This window comes from Bos taurus, chromosome 13, assembly GCF_002263795.3.
Source record: "Bos taurus isolate L1 Dominette 01449 registration number 42190680 breed Hereford chromosome 13, ARS-UCD2.0, whole genome shotgun sequence".
NCBI classification, from domain to species: Eukaryota; Metazoa; Chordata; class Mammalia; order Artiodactyla; family Bovidae; genus Bos; species Bos taurus.
Genome location: NC_037340.1, coordinates 69,711,536 through 69,735,313, shown reverse-complemented (window position 1 = coordinate 69,735,313; position 23,778 = coordinate 69,711,536). Strand labels below are relative to the sequence as shown.

Sequence of the window (23,778 nt, the reverse complement as noted above, 5' to 3'; positions counted from 1 at the left end):
GGTCATGTATGGATGCGAGAGTTGGACTGTGAAGAAAGCTGAGTGCCGAAGAATTGATGCTTTTGAACTGTGGTGTTGGAGAAGACTCTTGAGAGTCCCTTGGACTGCAAGGAGATCCAACCAGTCCATTCTGAAGGAGATCAGCCCTGGGATTTCTTTGGAAGGACTGATGCTGAAGCTGAAACTCCAGTACTTTGGCCACCTCATGCGAAGAGTTGACTCATTGGAAAAGACTCTGATGCTGGGAGGGATTCAGGGCAGGAGGAAAACGGGACAACAGAGGATGAGATGGCTGGATGGCAACACCGACTTGATGGACATGAGTTTGAGTGAACTCCGGGAGATGGTAATAGACAGGGAGGCCTAGCGTGCTGCGATTCATGGGGTCGCAAAGAGTTGGGACACGACTGAGCGACTGAACTGAACTGTGTAGACATTGGTAATACTATTTAAAAAAAAGAAAAAAGTGCCACTCCTCAGGAAAACAAAATATGACATTATAAAACAAGAATCATTAAAATATTCATACCCTGGGTTCTAGCTCCTGGAGATTTCTCTGGGAAAAGCATTACAGAAAGATGTTCACTTTGATGCTTCTCATGATGAACAAACAAACAAGAACAAACAAACAAATAAAAAACCACCAAGAAACCAGATAGAGCCTTGGTAAATAATCAGAGGGGGAAACTGTGATATACCAAAGCTATACATCACAGTTATCATTATGTAGCCGTTATGCTATCATTTGTGAGTCCGTAAATATACATGATAAATTTAAGACAAGCAAAAAAAAAAAAAAGGAATATATAAAATAACTGCAGTTACATAGAAACATGAAAGTGAACAAAAACTAAAGAGCAAAATTCAGGAGCTGTATTTTAAGGTGGCAGGACACTGGATGACTATTTTCTTTAGTGCACTGGGCAGGAAGCGTAGGTCCCTGTTTACTGCAGCAGCCAATATATTCCACAAGTTACCAAAAGAGAATGTGAATTCAAGGGCTATAAATTGAGGGTCATTCCTAGAAACAGGACAGCTGACAACCACCCCAGCTGACAGACAGCCAATCCCACAGGCAGCATAGGCTCTTGCCTTTCCTACCATAGACTGTATTTCCCAGCTGTCACATCTACCACATTCAGCCCAGGAAAAAAACAAACAAACAAACAGATTTTATCAGCAATGAGGTCATTAGGTTACAACCGTTCCATGAAGTTTGTCCTAAAGAGATCTGGCTAGCATTTTCAGCTACACCCAAGGCCAGAAAGGGAGAAACAGATGACGGTACCACTCAAGTGAGAGCCCCAGAACCTGGATCAGGACAGCAAGTGGTATCCACCACATCTCTGGAGACAAAAGGAGCCCCAACTAATGATGGGGGTTTGGATAATTAATCAGCAAAAACTATAAAATCCAGGCAGGAGGGCAGGGGGATGAGTATAAACAGGACTACAGGTTTAGGGAAGACCCAGAACTATCAACAGAGGGAAAATACAGCAATGTCCACTTTCCTTGGTTTATATGTTCCTCCCTCTGTATTGTTTTCATTAGGTTGTTATTTAGATGTGCCACACACTGGAAAATAACAGATTTCTATGTAAGTACAGTTTAAAAAAAAAAAAATCCTAGTGTGCTAGCACATGATGATCAATTTTTCCCACCATGCTTTTTATTCTTAGCATTATTACGAAGTCACTCTCTACTCAATGTGCTCTCATAATCTGTTTTCACCACAGCACAGTGTTTTAGAAACAACTTATTCTTTATTTTGTACAAAATGGCTTCCAATTACAATAATGCTCTTACTTTCAGTTCTCCTGAATTCAGCTTTAGAATGGTGAAAAAATAGCTGTCAAGATTGCAACTGATTCTTCAGGAGTTTACATATATGAAATCACAGGCCCATGGTTTTGATACTACCAGCAAAATGTATGAGCTTACTATTTTATATACAAATACTTAAGTTTCAGCTTTTGTTTTTTTTGAACATTAACTCTAAGAGGAATTAATGGTCATCTAAAGAAGTTCCTGCCTAAAAGCAAAAAATCTGGAACAATGACATCCATAATACTAATGGTTAGATATACTTTCCCCCCAGAATAAGAAAAAAGGACAAATTTAAGCAGCAATATGTTCAGTGCTTTCATGTACATTATTTCACTCAGTTCTCACAACACCCCTGTGAAGGAGTCTTTATTATTCCCCTGCTGATTCAGAAACAGAGGAGCCAGTGGTTCAAAGTCTTATTCCAAGTTACAGTGTTAGAAAGAAGGGCAGCTGGGATTTAAACTCAGCATTTCCATCTCTAAGTTCAGAGCACTTTCCACTAGATCAGTATCATTACATTTCCATGAAGCTGACAGCCACCACTTAAGGGAAGCCTAGTGTTAAGAGACAAAAGGCATGGGCATTCTAAGACTTGATGTATAAAGTTAAAAGATTTTCCTCTACCATCAAGTGAAAACTTTCTAGACAAGGCTTAGGACATCAGAAATGATAAAACTCTGGGATAGCTACCTCTTAGATTGTCTTCCCATGAAACTAAATGGCTGATTCAGGAATCTGAGTTTAGGAATGCTCTATGGTCCTTATTCCTTTACGTTCCACCTCCTTGCCTCCACCGCCCCTACTTGTTTTGTTCTCTTTCTCAACGAAAGCGATTCTTAGAACATGATTCTGTTATACTAGAAAACTGGCTTTCTGGTCTCTTGGCAATCACAGCATGGGCACCATGAGTATACACACAGACCTCCAGTTTACAGCTTTGCTATTCATTGTCACGCCACACAGAGATCAGGGAAAAGAAGTCAACAAATGACATGGCAGTGGCACTGATACTCAGGCCAACCCCAGGAAAGTGAAAGAAGTCAGTACTTCCTCTGCCTGCTAACCAGAGGGAAATCTATTCAGGAAATTCAAAGTTTCTGTTAGTGTAGTAATCCCTTTGTAGGTACAATTAATCACAAAGCCCAAAAGAGATGGAACTACCAACTTTACTTTTCAAAGGCATCTCATTCTCCTCTATTCCCAATTGTTTAGACAGGAGAGAACAAGTTTGCATTTTTATACAGAGTTCAGAAGATTCAGAGTTAAGGAACATCTTGTGGTAACAAGGCATTCCATTGGGGACTGTTAGAAATGTGGGTTTATGAAGCTGTATTAAGTCTCTGAACACAATGCTAACATCTTGTCTACTTGTCGTGTGCTGTTCCTGTCCCTGCCTCCAGAAACAGAGAACAGAGTACTGGGAGTCCTACCCCCTCGTCCACAACCTGACACCAACAGGAAGGCTGCCAAAGAGCAAACCCCAGGGTCAGTCTTTCCTAGGCATCTATCGGAAGTGAGTAGCAGATGCTTTTGGAGATCGAAGTCTTGTGACACAGAAGCACGTTGAAGGCCGTGCCATCCAAGTCAGAAGCAGGATTTGCCCAGTGGTAGAAGTGCAGCCAATCTGGGATCAGTGAGGCTGACTCATCATCATTCAGGATTTCCTAACATGTACCTCTTTTTCCAAAAGACTTAAAACTGGCTTGACTTTCACAGCGGCTTAAAGGGCATTACCTTTTCATTGATGATAGTGAGGTGATGGAAATTCTGACCACTGCAGAAGAGGAGTTCATATGTTGACTATCTGTTTTAAGAGATGTTACCCATGTCTATGTACTGATCCCACTACTTTTCCATACACAATACACACAATATGTAAAAATCACAAAATGGGTTGTAAATATAACTGAGGGCTAGAATACTGGCCAGTTTGGGGCAGCAGTGCAGGTGACTCCAATACTGAAGAAACTTCAGTGTGGCTAAATAAGAAAAATAAACTAGAAAAGCTTAATAATGATCATAGTAAGGAAACCCAGAGATGTGAAGAACAAATACACTTTAAGAATGAGTTTGGTCTGGGGTACGGTGAACACTAAAATACAGACAGTAGCTGGCATTCCTAGAATATCTGAAATGGTCACACTTTCGGATAAAATATAAATTTCATCATCAGGAACTCAGAAAGCATCCAATTATTGGGTATACACAGAAGCCAACTCCTTGGCTCAGGGCTCATATCTGTTTGGAGATAAAATCTACCAAACATCAGAGTCTGGACAAGCAAAACTCAATGCCAAAGAGAATAAATGGGAAGACTCAGCACAGCAAAAACAAAAAATTCAGGGAGAGAGACAGAAGTTAAATTATTTGTCCAACTGGCAACTAGTGGGGCCAGAGTTTGAACCCAGGCCATCTGAAGCCCATGCTCTAACCCCTCCACTATACTGCCCTTCTGGCTGCTTCTAAAAGAGATCCAGCTGATATTTCACTGTATCCATCACACCTCTTGTGCGACTCTTGGTGGACCTGCACAGACAAAACAGAGAGTTGACCCAGGCTCCCCTAGGCACTTACGAAGAAGGATGAGAGAGACAGTAGAAGTAGGCGGGTGGCAGCAGGAAGCCCAAGACAGAAAAATATTCTTCTGCCTCTAGAAGGCATTTGCTGCCTCTTTAGGAAAAAAACCCGGCTTGATCCTCTGGGAAGATAGGATGTTGGCTATGGGAAACCATTTAAATCTGCTAAAGAAAACTAAAACAATGGTCTGTCCTCTATCACTAATAAAAATATTTAGCAGACACTTAAACCAGTACAAAGTCCAAGGCACTCTTCTAAGCAATTTAATCCCCATAACAAAACTCTGAGATAAGTATCTTCATTTTACACATATGGAAACTGAGCCACAGGAAGGTTCAGTAACTCACCCAAGAAAATACATCTAATGAGCAGTAACTAGGATTTAAAATCAGGAAGTTATGCCTTTGACCACTCTGGTGCCTTACTCCCCAAATAAGGCAAAAAGGAAACCCTGCTAGGAAGAGTAGGGGGAGCCTCTTTATCTTCTGAGAACAAACTCATTCCAGTGACCTGGCCATTTCCTCAAGGCAACAGCCCCCTGCAGGCTGCAGTCAATGGAGTCAGAGGGGATTCCTCTGGGAGAACCTAGAAAGATACTAAGCTGTGAAAGGAAGAAATCCATGGCCCTTCAAAGGAAGGCAGATAATTGAAGCTTAAGTAATGTTTGTTAAATCAAAAATTTTACTTTAGGTAAATTCTAAAGTTGCCTCTGAAAAAAAACACAGAAACTTGTTTTTGAAAGGCTTTAAGAAGTAAAGATTTCTTTATTCACTTTTTTTGGGCATATGGGATCTTAGTCCCCCACCAGGGATCAAACCCAGGTCCCCTGCATTGGAAGCGCAGACTTGTAATCACTGGACCACCAAGGAAGTTCCCAGATTTCTTTATGCTCATCCACCATTATAGGTTACTAGGCCAAATCCCAATAATTATTAAAACTTGGGAGTTGAGTGGAATCTTACAGAACTCCCATTTCTCCTCTTAAGTTTTTTTATCTCTATTAACAGGGTAAATAGTCACCCAGTTACTCAAGCTAGGTATCCTTTTTTCTTAGACAACCCCCTTCATGTCACTTATGGCTGTCTCATATTTCCCGTTCTCAACTATTTTCAGTGGCTTCTTGCTCCCTTCAGAATCAAATCTCAGCTTCTTGAAATAGTATTTAATAGTTCTGCATCAAGCAACTTTTTGGAGGCCCCACTTTCTAATCCATCCTATTAACCCAGGCAACCACCTAATTGGAGCAAAGTACATGATAGCCCTTCCATATTTTGTTTATCTTTTCTCACTGTCTGGAAAGTCACTCTTTCTAGCCATCACCTTCCCTTGTCAAGATCTTAACCATCTTTCCATGGCTAGCTCAAATACCCTTTCCACCATGAAATCGCTAAAAAAAAAAAAAAAGACTACAGGTCATTATAACAGGGCTAGGTATCATTGAAAACTAGAGTACCGAATCTGCTATTACCAATAAGTAACTATTAAATTAGATTCAACTACCAAAATCAACAGCTTCAATTTATTAGAATGGCAATTCTATCAGGCTCATCATAATCTCAATTACTGAGTATGTTAGTTTCCAAACAGCTTTTATATGCATACTTACATTGAATTCTCCCCTATACACTTGAAAGCTTGACCAGGCTGCTGCTGCTGCTAAGTCACTTCAGTTGTGTCCGACTCTGTGCGACCCCATAGACGGCAGCCCACTAGGCTCCTCTGTCCCTGACCAGGCTAGTGTTGCTATTAACATTCAACCAAAGTGGAAAAAGTCTCAGAAGTTAAGCGCCTTGGATAACAACACACAGCTAGTAAGTGATAGGACCGGGCCCCACCACTTCTAATTCAGTGTGCTTTTCACCACATCACATGGACTCCCATGTGAATGGCAGTGATACTCAGTCTTATTTCTTAACTACCCAACCTCTTCCACTTACCTATGTTAACTGTCCATTTCCCTGAGACAGGCTGCTATGAGAACGTGTAGGTAAATGGAGGGCTTCAGCAATAGCTGCCCCCAACCCCCTCCAAAAAAAGAGGTAAACACATCTTTTTTAAATGTGATTACTTTCAGAAAAATTTCCCAAATCTGAGAACCAGGTTGCTTAATTCCAGTGCATTTCCCTAAAAATCTATGTTCTTTCAACTTTAATTCAGGTAAGATCTGGAACTGAAGTGAAGGCAGAAATCAAAAGCATCCTTATTCTCACACTGACTGTATAAATTAGTACTACCAACAGGGCTGAAAAAGCACTTCCCTTACTATATTTCACAGCACTGCTTTTCTATCTCCCCTGGATTTCCACAAATTTTTCACTCCACTCTGAGGGTCAGGTTTAAAAACGACAAGAGATACACAAGGTCAAAAGTTGGCAGGAGAAATTTTATGTTTCACATGTGATAGTCCTTTATTTTCTAAAATAACCCCCCCCCCCACTGCTTTTAATGATGTATATATGACAGGTCTAGTATTAAAGATAGTTTATGCTAAGAATGCAACCTTTCAAGAGAAGTATCTGGCTGAAATCCTACAAGCTCAGTGATTCTTTAGCTCTAGTCAGAGCATTCCTTTTGTTTCTTTAGAGAGGATTTATATATTGCTTTAAAGGACTGGAAGTGCTAAATATCAATGCTAACAGAAAAAAGCAGTATCAGAGACAAATAATAGAAGAAATTATTTTTATTTGACTTTGGTATAAATTTCCTATAAGTCAGATACTCAGAGATGGGGTTTTCACAGAGTCAGAATTTAATGATGTTAATACTTCTAGTGCCAAAACGTTTAGGGATTTGGGGCCAAAAAGAAATAGGCAGCATCTGAAATGATCTGGCATTGTAAAACCCAAGTTGCTTACCATATGCATGAGAAAGAGGTGCTTGTATTTAAACACAGACAGTTTAGCTACACAACTAACGTTCCTTAGGGAGAGAGATTTGCTTCTTACATCAGGTCCTTTAAAGTCTCACTAGGACTCAGAAGCCCTGGTCTCTCAGCCTCACTCTGTGACCACACTGCTGTGTGACCTGGGGCCTGTCGCCTCAGACTCATGTCCACACACAAAAGACATGAGATAGAATGACCTTTAACACCCCACTTCCCCATGGAGCGAGCACCTCCATGAGAACTGAGAATAATAAAAGGAGAAAGTACATGAATAAGAAGGGATCTCCTGAGAAGTAGGTCTAAATCCCATCTGTCTCAGAAAGGCTTGTTTCCAATTCTCTGACACTCCAAGAATGCAGTACAATATTACTATGCAGGAGAAAGAGGCCTCCTGGACTTGGGTCCTAAGTGTAACCTAATGAAAAATCACTGATGCTAGGATCTAGCAGAGAAGGAAGAAATATAGAAACACATTACTGTAGAACTTGTTTCTTCATAATAGATGGCCACAAAAGTAGGCAGGGTTGATGAGCAAAGTTTTAAAATAAAGCATTTTGGAACAGAACATGCTAAATCTTAATTATTCTGGGCTTCAGAGGTGATTAAACAATCCTCAAGGATTCCTTAATGTGCTGAAGAAGAAAAAGAAACCCAAAACTACCAGAAAGATCAGAAAGTCATTTAAAAAGGAACACGGTGTACAGGATTTTACTGGACCATAACCAATACACTTGTTTTGTTGCAAAGCGGCAGTGTGTCAACAGAGGTCAAAACAGGAAGTACTTAAAAGTCTGCTTACAACACATCATCTGGTTAAACTGTCTGAAATTTACTCACAGGTGAATTAGAGACCCAGGGCTAGATTTAGTCATGTGTAAACAAAACCTAGGGGCAGGTTCTTTCAATGCCTTTTGGCAAACAAGCTATTATTTTTCAAGTATTCTGATTAGAAAATAAAGAAAATATTAAAAGGCACAAAACTGCACAGAATAAAACTCCTGAATTTGCCTATCCTATAATCTTGGAAAAGTATGCTTTTAAAGGAAGACAAGAAAGTTCAGTTGAGGAAGGTTAAGTAAACTAGTCAACATCACAAGACACTTAGGTGGAGAGACCAGAACCAGGAGACTTTCTTCTAGATAGACATAAGAAAGCCATTGTGGACTTCAAGAAAAATGATGTCAAAATTACACCCGTGGGTTTCCCTGGTGTCTCAGTGGTACAGAATCTGCCTGCCAAAGCAGGAAACACAGGTTCAATCCCTGATCCGGGAAGATCCCACATGCCACGGAGCAACTAAGCCTGTGCGTCCCTCAACTACAGAAGCCCGCTCACCTAAAGCCTGTGCTCCGCAACGACAAGCCACTGCAATGAGAAGCCTGCATACCACAAACAGAGAAAAAAGCCCACGCAGCAAAGAAGACCCAGTACCAACATAAATAAAAACTTAAAAAAAATAAGATGAATAAAGCTTTTAAAAACAATTACATCCTAAAAATTTTATAAAAAGATTTTGGTAAAACAGGACAGGGATCAAACTTCTGTCCCAAAGCCTTTTATGCCACCTCTACCTAATTCTCTTCTTCCATCACAAATGGCAAATTATGGTTGGTGAAGTAAGATGTGTCAGAGAATAAGACATCCATTTTTAAAAGCTTATGGTTTAAATATGAACTTTTATCTTTTTAAAGTCTGTTTTTGGACAGATTTCAGGTAACATAAAAATTACTTTTTTTTGATCTGATCCATGTGTAAGCATTTTCCTTAAATGATAAAGTTCTTCATAGTCAAGACTATCTCATATATTTTTGGGCCTTCACATCAACTAGCACATCATAAATATAGGAAGAAAGATAAAAATTCTTGTTTGACGTGATCAGCAATTCTACTGCTAAGTATATACCCAAAAGAATTGAAAGCAGGGACTCAGGCAGACACTTGTGCACCCAGGTGCACGGTAGCATTATTCACAATAGACAAAAGGTGGAACAATCCAAGTATCCATCAACAGATCAAAGACTTTTTTTAAATGTGGTAGGCATGCAATCAAATATTATTCAACTATAAATAAGAATGGAATTCTGATATTCAATAAAATGGATGAACCTTGAAAACATTATGCTAAGGAAAATAAGCCAGACATAAAAAGGACAAATACTTTATGACTCCACTTACCTGAGGTAGCTAGAATGGAAAAATTCAGAGAGACTGAAAATAGATGCTGCTAAAGGGTAGGAGGAAGGGGAAATAAGGAGGTATTATTTAAGAAGTACAGAGATTATCTGGAATGATGAAGTTCTAAAGATGGATACTAGGGATGGTTGTACAATATAGTGAATGCCACTTCCCCCAAATGACAAACTTTATGTCATACGTATTTGAGACAGAAACACACACAAAAAACGGTGTTTGAAATGTGGGATGGCCAAAGGGAACTCTGCTACAGAATATTGAGAATATGTGAAAAGGAGAGAGACGATGGTAACTGGTGTAACCATAGGTCAACCACTCACTGATTCAATAAATATATACTACTAAGTATCACCTGTCCACCAGGTACTGTATTAAGCCTTGAGGACATACATGAACACAACAGAACCCAATGTTGTTCCCAGGGACCATCAAGAGTCCAATAGGTCACAGAGAAAAGCAGAGAGACAATTACAACACCACCAGAATTTGGTAATGGCTGTGAGAGGGATATACTCAAGGTGCCAGAGAAGACATAAAAAATGGTACTTTAATATGGGGGTTGGGGGGTGGGGGGAACAGGCAGAAAAGATACCTGAAAAAAGAACTCTAAGCTGCAACTAAAAGAATGTTATTAGGAGGGCTAAACAGAGTCTTCCAGAACCAGTAACAGCATATTTGAAAACCTAGAGGTATTCAGAAGACACTCTGTGTTTGAGAACAGAAAAGCAGTTAAGGGAGAGTAGAAATGGAAGGTGAGAGAAGGGTGCATCTCAAGAGATGCAGCAAAGAAAGACAGCCAGACTTAGAGAAGCATTCTGCAAACTGCAATGAGAAGATGAAAAAGGTAGCCAGCAAGTGGAAAGCCAGGGGAAGCTGGTTTCAAAAAGGCCTCAGCCCAGAATATGGAGCATCTTGGCAAATGCTCCACGTGTATTTTACTGCTGAGTGTAATATTCTATAAATATCAATTAAATCAGGTTCATTGATGATGTTTAAAGTCTTCCATATCCTTAATGATTCTCCCATCGATTGAGAAAGAGGTAGTAAAATCTAAGTATAAATATTATTTCTCTTTGCAATTCTAACAGTTTTCACTTCATCTATTTTGAGACTCTGTTATCAGTTGTAACTGATTATATTAACATTTGTAACTGTTCATACTCTTTGCTCCTGTTCAGTGGTGACCAACTCTTTGCGAACCCATGGACTTTAGTCCGCCAGGCTCCTCTGTTCATGGAATTTTCCAGACAATAATAATGGAGTGGGTTGCCATTTCCTACTCCAAAGGATCTTCCTGACTCAAGGACTGAACCTGCCTCTCTTGCACTGGCAGGAAGATTCTTTACCACTGAGCCACCAGGGAAGCTTTGAAACTGTTATGCCCTCTTGATTAATTAGTCCCCTTTTTTATCATTATGAAATGAACGTCTTTATTCTCGGCAATAATCTTTGCTCTCAAATCTACATAGATATTAATATTTAAGGTAGGTGACTACAAACTGAAGAAAACATGCATGTGAACTGAATTCAACTATTAGTACCTAAGACTAAATTTACTGGACTAATGGAAACTAGATAATTAAGTGGTAAGAAATGCGAAAATTGTGGGGAAAGACCACAGGAGTGGTAGATGATTCCTGAAGAAACAGCCTCACTACAGAAAATTAATCTGTTTATTTTAATGATTCATAAAGACGTCCTCCCTTAAAATTTTCATTTAAAAATTTTTAATGATTACAAAAAGACAGAATTCACTTTATCGTGCCTTTTCCATAAGCCCCATTTTTAATAATTTTTAAAAATAAAAGTAGCATATATACAGAATGCAGAGTTCAAAGACTTATCACAAAATAAGGCTACAATGTGATTACCACGAAAAGTCAAGAAAAATACCACTGATACCACACCAGAAGTTCCCCTCACATCATTTTACAACTGCTACCTTTCGCTCCTTACCAAAGATCACCATGATCCTGGATTCTAAAGGTCTTGATTAATTTTTGTTTCTGAATTTCAAACAAATTGAAGCATACATTATGTATCTTTTTGACTAGTTTCCTTCAAGCAACACAGGTTTGTGGAATCCACCTATGTGTACTCCTTTCATATTTATTTATATATAGTACCCGAATACACCACACTTTATCCATTTTACTACTCTCGGGCATTTGGGAGATTTTTACTTTGGGGTTATTAAAAACAATGCAGCTCTAAATAGCTTTTTACCTGCCCTTTGATACCCATATACACACATTTCTGTTGCGAATATACTTGGGGATGGAATTCTTAAGTTACAGGATATACATAAGGTAATTTTAGAAGACATAGCTAAGTAGTTTTCCCGAAATGATTCAACAGTTTATAGTCCCATCAGAAATGGGATTGCTCCACATCATTTGAAGGTCTTGGTATTAGCATTATTTTAATAATTAGTTATTACTACAATGTGTAGGTATTAAATTGAGGTTGTATTTTCCTGGTGAATTTTTTTTTCATTTTGATACATTGGTACATTTTATTCTATCTTAAATTCTTAAACTGGTCTTGTGTTTTTACAACAGCATGTATTCTTGTGAACCTATTTTGAAATTTTAGTAGAAATGCTATCAGTTAATATTTGGGTTGATACGGCATAAAAATATGGAACGCTTCACAAATTTGCGTGTCAACCTTGTACGGGGGCCATGCTAATCTTCTCTGTATCATTCCAATTTTAGTGTATGTGCTGCCAAAGCGAGTACTCCCCGATGAGTACTGTTGAGCACCTAGTGTTTTCACTGGCCATTTGGATATCTTCTTTTGTGAAGAGCTTGCTCCATCCTCTTATGAATTTTTCTGCTGAATTATCTGTCTCATTTTTATTTACTTGTAGATTTTTGTACACACTGGACAAAAACTTTTGAGTATATATTTATGTTAAAAATATCTTGTCTATAGACAATAAGCCAACCTAATGAAGTAGTTCTAAGAGACTCTAGGTTGAAGGCACTTGCGTTTTAAGTTCCCTCCCACAAAATTTAGGCCATTATGGGAATATCATATGGCTTTCCCTCAACAACTGCCTTTAACTCAAAATGGAAGTTTAAGTCTTCATTTTCAATAAGTAGTCTTATACCCAAAGATGCCCTGTCTTTGGGCTTAACCACCTGCCACCTACACCAAAAAAAGGAGGCAAAACAAACAAGAAAACATCTTTCTGATCCCTCTTGGATCCCAGAGGGCAACACCTCTGAGTTTCATTTACACTGGTGGTCACTGGCTTTTGTGAGAACTGAACCACTCTGGTAAACTGATGAAAGCTAGGAATGTTCTCTTCAGGAATATCTCATATACCAAACCTTTTGTATATGATTTAAGGGACTAATAGACCATGGAAGCCTAAGTTAAGAATTTTTAAACTTAAACCCTTTAAAGTACAGAAAGGAGAAAAATGTCAATCTATATCTATCAGGTTTCCAATCCAGTCACCTTTTATCAAGGCAAGTTCTCTGGACACTTGATGAAATGCCATTCTGTGGTAACAATTTACCATACTTGCTTTGGACATTCTAATCTGAATGAACAATGGCATCCCCAGTAAAGCCTGAATTATCAAGGCCATCCTCTTAACAACTCTGGAATCAAAGTCTGATGAATTTGCTATCCATGTATTTACCTGTGGTTCAAATTAAGGCCTATTCCAAGTAAGCCAAGCCTACCTGAATGATGAGGGACCTGACGGTTCAACCCTTACCTGTTGCTGTGCTTGGACTTTTCTCGGTCTTTCTCCTTGTCCTTCTTGTGCTCTTTGTGCCGGTGTTCTCGATCTTTATGCTTATCTTTGTGTTTATGAGAATCTGCAACCATAAGAGATGAGTCAGTTAAGAGAAGTCATGAGCTATCTCCTGCCCATCTACCTTGATGAGCTGGTCAAGAAGCACAATGACAGGACTTAAATGGCATGGTAGCTATCTGTAATAGCATATTCCACTGGAGAAAAAGACTTGACAAACCAGCCCAGACAAGGCATCCCATCACCCTACCTCTAAAACCAAGATATGTTACAAATAAGCAGGAAGAGAAGAGGGAGCCAATTCTGCTGTAAAAGAAGGTAACAGTTTGGCGTTCTTCTCCTTAGACCTGGTACCAGGAAGACTAAGCCATAAATGATTCAAAGGATAAATCCTGAACACCACCTCTCAAGATCAGATGGTTATCTATGTACCTTGTGGAAAATGCAAACCGTAAGAGATACGCGTTTTTAAATCAACTTTAATGAAGTATGATTTCTACATAGTAAGATACATTTCAAAGATAGAGTAGTAAGTCCAGCAGACATATGCACAGACATAATCCCTACCACAATCAAAATTTAGAACATTTCCATCATCCCTGGAAGTCTCCCTTGTGCCCATTCCTAGCGCAATCTGAATTTTTACCTCCAGCCTGAAGCAACCACTGATCCGCTAGCACAATTGATTAGATTTGTCTATATTTCTAGTTTCACATAAATGGAACTATAGGATATTCTCTTTTGGGTCTGATTTCTTTCCCTTAACATATTTTTGTCATTCAACCATGTTGGATATATCAGTAGTTGGTTAGATTTTACTGGAATGGTAATCCATTGTTGGGATACACTGCAATTTATTTATCCATTCATCTGCTGATGGACATTTGAGCTATTTTCAGGCACTGGCTTTTTTATGAATAAATCTGCTATGAACTTTCATATAAAAGTCCTTGTGTAGACATGTTTTAATTTCTCTTGGGTATATACTTAATGATAAAGTTACAGGGTCACCTGTAAGTGTATGTTTTACTTTACAGGAAACTGCCAAACTGTACTGCAAAGTGATTATACCATTATACAGCCCCACCAACAATGGATTAGAGTTCCAACTGCTACAAATTCTCACCAACATCTAATAAAATCAGTCTACTTTTAGCTATTCTAGCAGGTATGTAGTGGTATCTCACTGTGGTTTTAATCCAGTTTACTGATTAAAATGATGGGCATCTTTTCATATGCAGATTGGCCACTCGTATCTTCTTTGGTAAAGTATCTCTTTAAGTCTTTCCTCCACTTAAAAAAACTTGTTTGCCTTATTACTGTGTTCTTTATTTGAATCCCTGGTGGCTCAGCGGTAAAGAATCCCCCTGCAATGCAAGAGATGAGGGTTTCATCCCTGGGTCAGGAAAATCCCCTGGAAAAGGAAATGGCAATCCACTCCAGTTCTTGCCTGGGAAATACCATGGACAGAAGTGCCTGGTGGGCTACAGTCCGTGGGGTTGCAAAAGAGTTGGACACAATTTATCAACTACACGACCACCACCACAAGTTCTTTATATATCATGCATTACAATTTTTTGGTTAGACATGAGTATTGTGAATATTCTTTCTTCTAGGAGCTTTATACAGAGGTAAGAGGCAGGGAACATTTTAAAAATCTATAATATGTACAGCACCATTTTTTTTGTTGTTGTTTTCTTTTAAAGACTGCCTTTTTCATTCTTTTACAAGTGTTCTAGTTTCATTCTAGAACACTTTCTAACACCATACACAAAAATAAACTCAAAATGGATTAAAGATCTCAACGTAAGACCAGAAACTATAAAACTCCTAGAGGAGAACATAGGCAAAACACTCTCCGACATACATCACAGCAGGATCCTCTATGACCCACCTCCCAGAATATTGGAAATAAAAGCAAAAATAAACAAATGGGACCTAATTAAACTGAAAAGCTTCTGCACCACAAAGGAAACTATTAGCAAGGTGAAAAGGCAGCCTTCAGAATGGGAGAAAATAATAGCAAATGAAGCAACTGACAAACAACTAATCTCAAAAATATACAAGCAACTCCTACAGCTCAATTCCAGAAAAATAAATGACCCAATCAAAAAATGGGCCAAAGAACTAAATAGACATTTCTCCAAAGAAGACGTACAGATGGCTAACAAACACATGAAAAGATGCTCAACATCACTCATTATCAGAGAAATGCAAATCAAAACCACTATGAGGTACCATTTCACGCCAGTCAGAATGGCTGCGATCCAAAAGTCTACAAGAAATAAATGCTGGAGAGGGTGTGGAGAAAAGGGAACCCTCTTACACTGTTGGTGGGAATGCAAACTAGTACAGCCACTATGGAGAACAGTGTGGAGATTCCTTAAAAAACTGGAAATAGAACTGCCTTATGATCCAGTAATCCCACTGTTGGGCATACACACTGAGGAAACCAGAAGGGAAAGAGACACGTGTACCCCAATGTTCATTGCAGCACTGTTTATAATAGCCAGGACATGGAAGCAACCTAGATACCCATCAGCACATGAATGGATAAGAAAGCTGTGGTACATATATACAATGGAGTATTACTCAGCCATTAAAAAGAATACATTTGAATCAGTTCTAATGAGATGGATGAAACTGGAGCCTACTATACAGAGTGAAGTAAGCCAGAAAGAAAAACACCAATACAGTATACTAACTCATATATATGGAATTTAGAAAGATGGTAACAATAACCCTGTGTATGAGACAGAAATAGAGACACTGATGTATAGATCAGTCTTATGGACTCTGTGGGAGAGGGAGAGGGTGGGGAGATTTGGGAGAATGGCATTGAAACATGTATAATATCATGTATGAAATGAGTCGCCAGTCCAGGTTTGATGCACGATACTGGATGCTTGGGGCTGGTACACTGGGAAGACCCAGAGGGAGGGTATGGGGAGGGAGGAGGGAGGAGGGTTCATGATGGGGAGCACGGGTATACCTGTGGCGGATTCATTTCGATGTTTGGCAAAACTAATACAATATTGTAAAGTTTAAAAATAAAATAAAATTAAAAAAATAATAATAAAGACTGCCTTTTCCCCACTGAACTGCCTTGGGCCTCTTCACTGGAAATGAAGTGTCCACAAAATTGTAGATCTGTTACTAGACCCCAACACAGAGTATATTAACTCCTAAAGCTTCAGAGTAGAGCTTTTTTTCAATAGTAATTTTGAGATCAGCTAATTTAAGTACTTTAACTTTGTACCTTTTCAAAATTGTTTTGGCTATTCTATCTTCTGTATTTCCATATAAATTTTAGATTTAGTTGTTTGATTTCCTAAAGAAAAAAAATAAAAGCTATCTGGGAGTTTGTGTCCATAGGACAATTTGCAGAGATGTGACATCAAAACATTGTGTCCTTTGATCCATGAACATGGTATCTCTTTCTACTTTTTGAGGTTAGTAACTCTCAAATTTTAGCGTATCAGAATTAACCCAAGGGCATATTAAAAATGCAGCTCACTGGAGTCAGGTCACCTTAACATTGACTGTGAATCAATTGGAAGTTTATGTATTCAATGCATGTGGTAGTTTTAAAATATGTCCAACAGATTCTTTGATACTCCTCCTTTCAAGTTGTGGCCTAATTTCCTTCTCCTTAAGTATGGGCTAGATGTAGTGACTCAGCCCTAAAAACAGGACAAAGTGGAAATGTCAGTGGGCAGGCCATCAAAGGCATTGGATCTTTCTCCTTGCCCTGGGCGAAGACAGTTGCCACACTGTTAGGACACTCGAGCAGCCCTATGGAGAGGCCTATCTGGTGAGAAAGTGAAACTTCCTGCTACTAGTTATGTGAATGAACCACCTTGGAAGTGGGTCCTCTAGTCTCAGTTAAGCCTTCAGATGACTGCCAACTCAGACTCAGAGCTAAAACCACCCAGCTAAGCTCTTCCTGGATTCCTGGTTCACACAAACTGTGTGAGAAAACAAATGTTTGTTATTTAAGGTGCTAAATTTTGAGATAACATGTTTAATAACAACAGACAACTAACAATAATGTACAGACAATGCGTGTGTTCCACACTACTCCTTGCTCAAAGCAAAAATAAATCACATTTGGCATAACCCATTAAGTATCTATTCTGTGCCAGGCCCTAGAGAAACAGAATTTGCATGACCATTCCCCTAGCTATAAGAAATTCTCATCTCACCGAGATGGGAAAATAAAATCATGTGGTATCAGAACCCAATCTTTCACATAGCATAGAGAACCCGTCAACTTCTGAAAATCTCAAGTCCAAAATTTTAAAATGCTGTCAATCTGATACAAAGCTGTTAGCCCCTGTTTACCTGATAATAATTAATACCCTGATTTCTTCTGCCCTCAACAAGTACTTACAGTTAAAATCATAATAACTGACAAACCATGCCACTAGCACTACAACCCTCTGTTTACAGGCCAGATTTAACAAACAAACAGAACATGAGCATCTGCTATTACGGCCCAAGGCTATGGCAGCAACATAATTAAAAAAAATTTTATTCTGTGTATACAAACACATAAACATGTCTGAAAAAGACTAGAAGACACCAACTGTTAAAAGTAGTCTGGGTGATAAATTTATGAGTAACTTGAGTTTTTGTGTGTATGCTTTGCCTTTGTTTTCCAATTTTTTCCCCAAGATGAGTCACTTTCATAATAAAAAATAGAAGTTAAAAAAATTACCAGGCTTTAAAACTATTTTGACAAATACTGGTGTACACAAGGAAAAAGGAGTATTATTAACTCACTAAAAAGCTTTAAAGAAAAAGAAAACTAAGTAAAAGACAAATTGAAAATAATTCCAGGTAGGTTTTAGATAACCAGTCTGCAAAAAACATTATTGTTTTAAGTGTGCAGAACTTCAAAGTTGATTTTTAAAGCCAAATCCCCAATTCTTTCAAAGCTATTGCTAATCTAAAAACATAAAACCAAAATGTCTGGTAAGAAACTTAAAAGTTGTAGCTGAAAATTCCACCAGTGCAAGTAAGACCTAGGTCAAAGATCTGAACCCCAAGTGTCCCTATTTAAAAGTCATCACATGTCTACTGTATGTTCAAACTGTGCTGTGTGTGCTGTGACGGGTACCAAAATACATGTCAATGACTTTACATATCCTAATAGCTGTAGTATAGTTCTACGGGGGAGGCTGGACCTTCTGAGGAGAAATGACAGGGGGGCAGAATGGAATGAGTTGATCTCCTGAACAACAAAAGTGTGTAAACAAGCTAAATAACCAACAGAAAGGGACTCCATCACAGAGCAGATCTGCACGAGGTAAACTGACGGATAGCTTTCATAGATGCATACGGACGTACTTCCAGGTGAATGACGTCTGCAATTAGCTTTAAAATATTGTCACCCCACTCCCCGCAAAATGGGGAGATATGGGGATAGATAAAACAAGACTGGCAAGAGCTTGATATTAATAGTTATTGAAGAGGCAGATAAGACACATGGGAGTTCATTATTATTACTCTACTTAAATAGATTTGAAACTTCAGAATAAAAAGTTAAACACTTATTTGTAAGCTTTGTCCCTTCCAATCCCCTATTTTTTTCTTATTATATAAGGGTACGGCAAGAAGACTAGCCTAGTCCAAGAGAGGATTTGTGTTAAGGAGCAGTAAGAGATAAAGCTTGATAAAATTTACCCAAGAGTCAGGGTGTCCTACTCTCAGGATGACAAGGAGCCACTTCAAGCAGAAAAGGAACTAAATGAAAGCCATACTTAAGGAAGATTAATTGAAGGGCAGTGTGGGTAGAAGGTAAAAGTAAGAGCAAAATAACTAGCTAGTGTTTTTGAAGCAATCTAGAAAAAAAAGTGATAGCAAAGAGACTGAGAAAAAAATGTAAAAGCATGTTGAAAAAATGGAAGTAGAATCCAGTTCTAGGAACTCATGGGATGTGTGATCAATAAATGCAGAAGGGTTGAAGAAGATTCAAAGACTCTAAGTCAAGGTGGCTAGAACAAGGTGCCTTAGAAGACGACACAGGAAATCTGCGCACAACAAAAATGAGGAAAACAAAAAGACTGAAGAAATGATGAAACTAACTCAAGTCCTATTGTATTTAAGGTTAACAGTGGGATATTTAAAAATGATGGACAGTAGAGAAGCCAGTAAGTAAAAACTGAAGCCAATAAGAGCACAATGATGTACGTCCCCCATGGCGAAAATATTTGTAGACAGCATACTAATGGATTTAAAGATTCCTTTTAGTACATACTCTTTCCCTTAACTGGAGTTCATCTAAGAACAGATATTATTGAAAATGTTTTGTAGAAAGGATTTTGCCACTTTATGCACCTGCTAAACGGCAACAAGACTTGTCTTGATTTTGACTAACAGAATAGAAATGAAAGGCACAAGCCATTGCATATTAAATCATCAGAAAACCTCATTCACCCTCCTGATAACAAATGTTTCAAATCCTAGAATTCAAAATATTTAAGATGAAGACACAGGAGGAAGACCACCGAAATCCTTGAGAATAAGAAAACATTAACAACTAATTCCTTTCACTCTAACTTAAAGGATAGATATGTAAATGAACAGAGCGAGAGAACAGGAATCAACATCTTTTGTTACAGTTATCTAAGGCATTCCTAAGGTCAACAATGTTCTGAGGTAAAGAGACTTCCAAATGACAAAAGAGGTTAAGTATCTGTGTCTTCCCCAGTTGCAAGAACAGTTGCTAGGTATCACTACAAACTTCCAGATGTGTAAGATGGATTCAGAAAAGGCAGAGGAACCAGAGATCAAATTCCCAACATCCATTGGATCATTGAAAAAGCAAGAGTGTTCCAGAAAAAATCATTTTGATATTTGGCAAAACTAATACAATTACGTAATTATGTAAAGTTTAAAAATAAAATAAAATTTAAAAAAAAAACATCTGCTTTATTGACTATGCCAAAGCCTTTGACAGTGTGGATCACAACAAACTGTGGAAAATTCTTAAACAGATGGGAATACCAGACCACCTGACCTGCCTCCTGAGAAATCTGTATGCAGGTCAAGAAGCAACAGGTAGAACTGGACATGGAACAACAGACTCCTTCCAAATCGAGAAAGGAGTATGTCAAGGCTGTATATTGTCACCCTGCTTATTTAACTTATATGCAGAGTACATCATGCAAAATACTGGGCTGGATGAAGCACAAATGGAATCAAGATTGCTGGGAGAAATATCAATAACCTCAGATATGCAGATGACACCACACTTATGGCAGACAGTGAAGAAGAACTAAAGAGCCTCTTGATGAAAGTGAAAGAGGAGAGTGAAAAAGTTGGCTTAAAACTCAATATTCAGAAAACTAAGACCATGGCATCTGGTCCCATCACTTCATGGCAAATAGATGGGGAAACAATGGAAACAGTGATAGACTTTTTTGGGGGGGGCTCCAAAATGACTGCAGATGGTGACTGCAGCCATGAAATTAAAAGTTGCTTACTCCTTGGAAGGAAAGTTATGACCAACCTAGAGAGCATATTAAAAAGCAAACCCAATACAATATTGTAAAGTAAAAAAAAAAAGAAATATAAAAAAAAAGAAAAATAAGTAAATGAAAAAGCAGAGACATCGCTTTGCCAACAAAGGTCCGTCTAGTCAAAGCTATGGTTCTTCCAGTAGTCATGTATGGATGTGAGAGCTGGACTATAAAGAAAGCTGAGCACCAAAGAATTGATGCTTTTGAACTGTGGTGTTGGAGGAGACTCTTGAGAGTCCCTTGGACAGCAAGGAGATCCAACCAATCCATCCTACAGGAAATCAGTCCTCAATATTCACTGGAAGGATTGATGCTGAAGCTGAAACTCCGATACTTTGGCCACCTGATGTGAAGAACTGACTCACTGGAAAAGACCCTGATGCTGGGAAAGACTGAAGGTGGGAGGAGAAGGGGATGACAGAGGATGAGATGGTTGGATGGCATCACCGACTCAATGGACATGAGTTTTAGTCATCTCCGGGAGTTGGTGATGGACAGGGAAGCCTGGCGTGCTGCAGTACATGGGGTTGCAAAGAGTCAGACACGACTGAGCGACTGAATTGAACTGAACTGATCTCTACAAAATGACTTGATGGATAAGTGCAAAATCAAACAGCAAAAAACCAACAACCTTCTACTACTAGATTCAGAATTAGACTCTGAGCGTTAATTCAGTTTACAACCATTTTAAATGTATTCTTAAATCCAAAGCATCCTCCTCTAGACTCATCAAGACACTCTGCCCTCAAGGGGTTTACAATCCAGGAAGATAATCCAGATAGGAACCCAACACAGCCAAAAGCAGACAAGAGAACAGGGGCACTACTACCTGCTAGAGTTCTCAAACTGTCTCGTTTGATTTTCTCACTACTCTTATAATAAGAAAAATTCCCACTTCACACAAGACCAATAGTTATCTCTTTCTAAGGGTGCACTGTGCACAAGGTAGTACGTTTATGTATTATCTCCACTTTTCGCAACTCTGAGCAGTACTGATTTTACCAAATCTAATACACATTTTTGCTTCTTAACATCTCTGAAAAAGTGCATATGGTTCATATAACCCCCATAGAGGGGGAATCTGGAAACACTCAGCAGAACTAACTTATTAATACATACTAACTTTTGACCCTGGGCTTCCCAGGTGGTGCCAGTGGTAAAGAAGCCGCCTCCCAGTGCAGGAGACATAAGAGGCGTGGGTTCAATCCCTGGGTGGGAAAGATCCTCTGGAGGAAGACGGCAACCCACTCCAGTATTCTTGCCTGGAGAATCCCATGGACAGAGGAGCCTGGCAGGCTACAGTCCTGTATAGGATCACAAAGAGTCAGACATGCCTGAAGTGACTTCGCATGCACGCATACATCTTTTGACCCAGCAAGCCATATCTAGGAATGTAGCCTGAAGATACACTTTGAACGATGGTGTGATCACTCACCTAGAGCCAAACATCCTGGAATGTGAAGTCAAGTGGGCCTTAGAAAGCATCACTACAAACAAAGCTAGTGGAGGTGATAGAATTCCAGTTGAGCTATTCCAAATCCTGAAAGATGATGCTGTTAAAGTGCTGCACTCAATATGCCAGCAAATTTGGAAAACTCAGCAGTGGCCACAGGACTGGAAAAGGTCAGTTTTCATTCCAATCCCAAAGAAAGGCAACGCCAAAGAATGCTCAAACTACCGCACAATTGCACTCATCTCACACGCTAGTAAAGTAATGCTCAAAATTCTCCAAGCCAGGCTTCAGCAATATGTGAACCGTGAACTTCCTGATGTTCAAGCTGGTTTTAGAAAAGGCAGAGGAACCAGAGATCAAATTGTCAACATCCGCTGGATCACTGAAAAGGCAAGAGAGTTCCAGAAAAACGTCTATTTCTGCTTTATTGACTATGCCAAAGCCTTTGACTGTGTGGATCACAATCAACTGTGGAAAATTCTTCAAGAGATGGGAATACCAGACCACCTGACCTGCCTCTTGAGAAATTTGTATGCAGGTCAGGAAGCAACAGTTAGAACTGGACATGGAACAACAGACTGGTTCCAAATAGGAAAAGGAGTTCGTCAAGGCTGTATATTGTCACCCTGTTGATTTAATTTATATGCAGAGTACTCATGAGAAACGCTAGACTGGAAGAAGCACAAGCTGGAATCAAGATTGCCGGGAGAAATATCAATAACCTCAGATATGCAGATGACACCACCCTTATGGCAGAAAGTGAAGAGGAACTCAAAAGCCTCTTGATGAAAGTGAAAGTGGAGAGTGAAAAAGTTGGCTTAAAGCTCAACATTCAGAAAACGAAGATCATGGCATCCGGTCCCACCACTTCATGGGAAATAGATGGGGAAACAGTGGAAACAGTGTCAGACTTTATTTTTCTGGGCTCCAAAATCACTATAGATGGTGACTGCAGCCATGAAATTAAAAAACGCTTACTCCTTGGAAGGAAAGTTATGACCAACCTAGACAGCATATTCAAAAGCAGAGACATTACTTTGCCAACAAAGGTTTGTCTAGTCAAGGCTATGGTTTTTCCTGTGGTCATGTATGGATGTGAGAGTTGGACTGTGAAGAAGGCTGAGCACTGAAGAATTGATGCTTTTGAACTGTGGTGTTGGAGAAGACTCTTGAGAGTCCCTTGGACTGCAAGGAGATCCAACCAGTCCATTCTGAAGGAGATCAGCCCTGGGATTTCTTTGGAAGGAATGATGCGAAAGCTGAAACTCCAGTACTTTGGCCACCTCATGCGAAGAGTTGACTTATTGGAAAAGACTCTGATGCTGGGAGGGATTGGGGGCAGGAGGAGAAGGGGACGACAGAGGATGAGATGGCTGGATGGCATCACTGACTCGATGGACGTGAGTGTGAGTGAACTCCGGGAGTTGGTGATGGACAGGGAGGCCTGGCGTGCTGCGATTCATGGGGTCGCAAAGAGTCGGACACGACTGAGCGACTGATCTGATCTCTGATGTATACATGAAGGCAGAGCAAATTAGGTCAGTAG

General features: G+C 39.3%; 1 protein-coding gene and 1 non-coding gene across 2 annotated transcripts in view; both read right to left on the bottom strand.

Annotated features, from left to right (window-relative positions):
- TOP1 (DNA topoisomerase I) overlaps positions 1-23,778 on the bottom strand; it is a 95,598-nt gene that overhangs the window by 45,263 nt on the left and 26,557 nt on the right. The window contains exon 3 of the mRNA NM_001206487.2: positions 13,215-13,317. Coding sequence (NP_001193416.1) covers positions 13,215-13,317 — 103 coding nt within the window. The remainder of the gene's footprint in view (positions 1-13,214; positions 13,318-23,778) is intronic.
- Positions 12,116-12,222, bottom strand: LOC112449423 (U6 spliceosomal RNA). Its single transcript, XR_003037992.1, has one exon. It is a non-coding gene; the product is annotated as a U6 spliceosomal RNA (small nuclear RNA).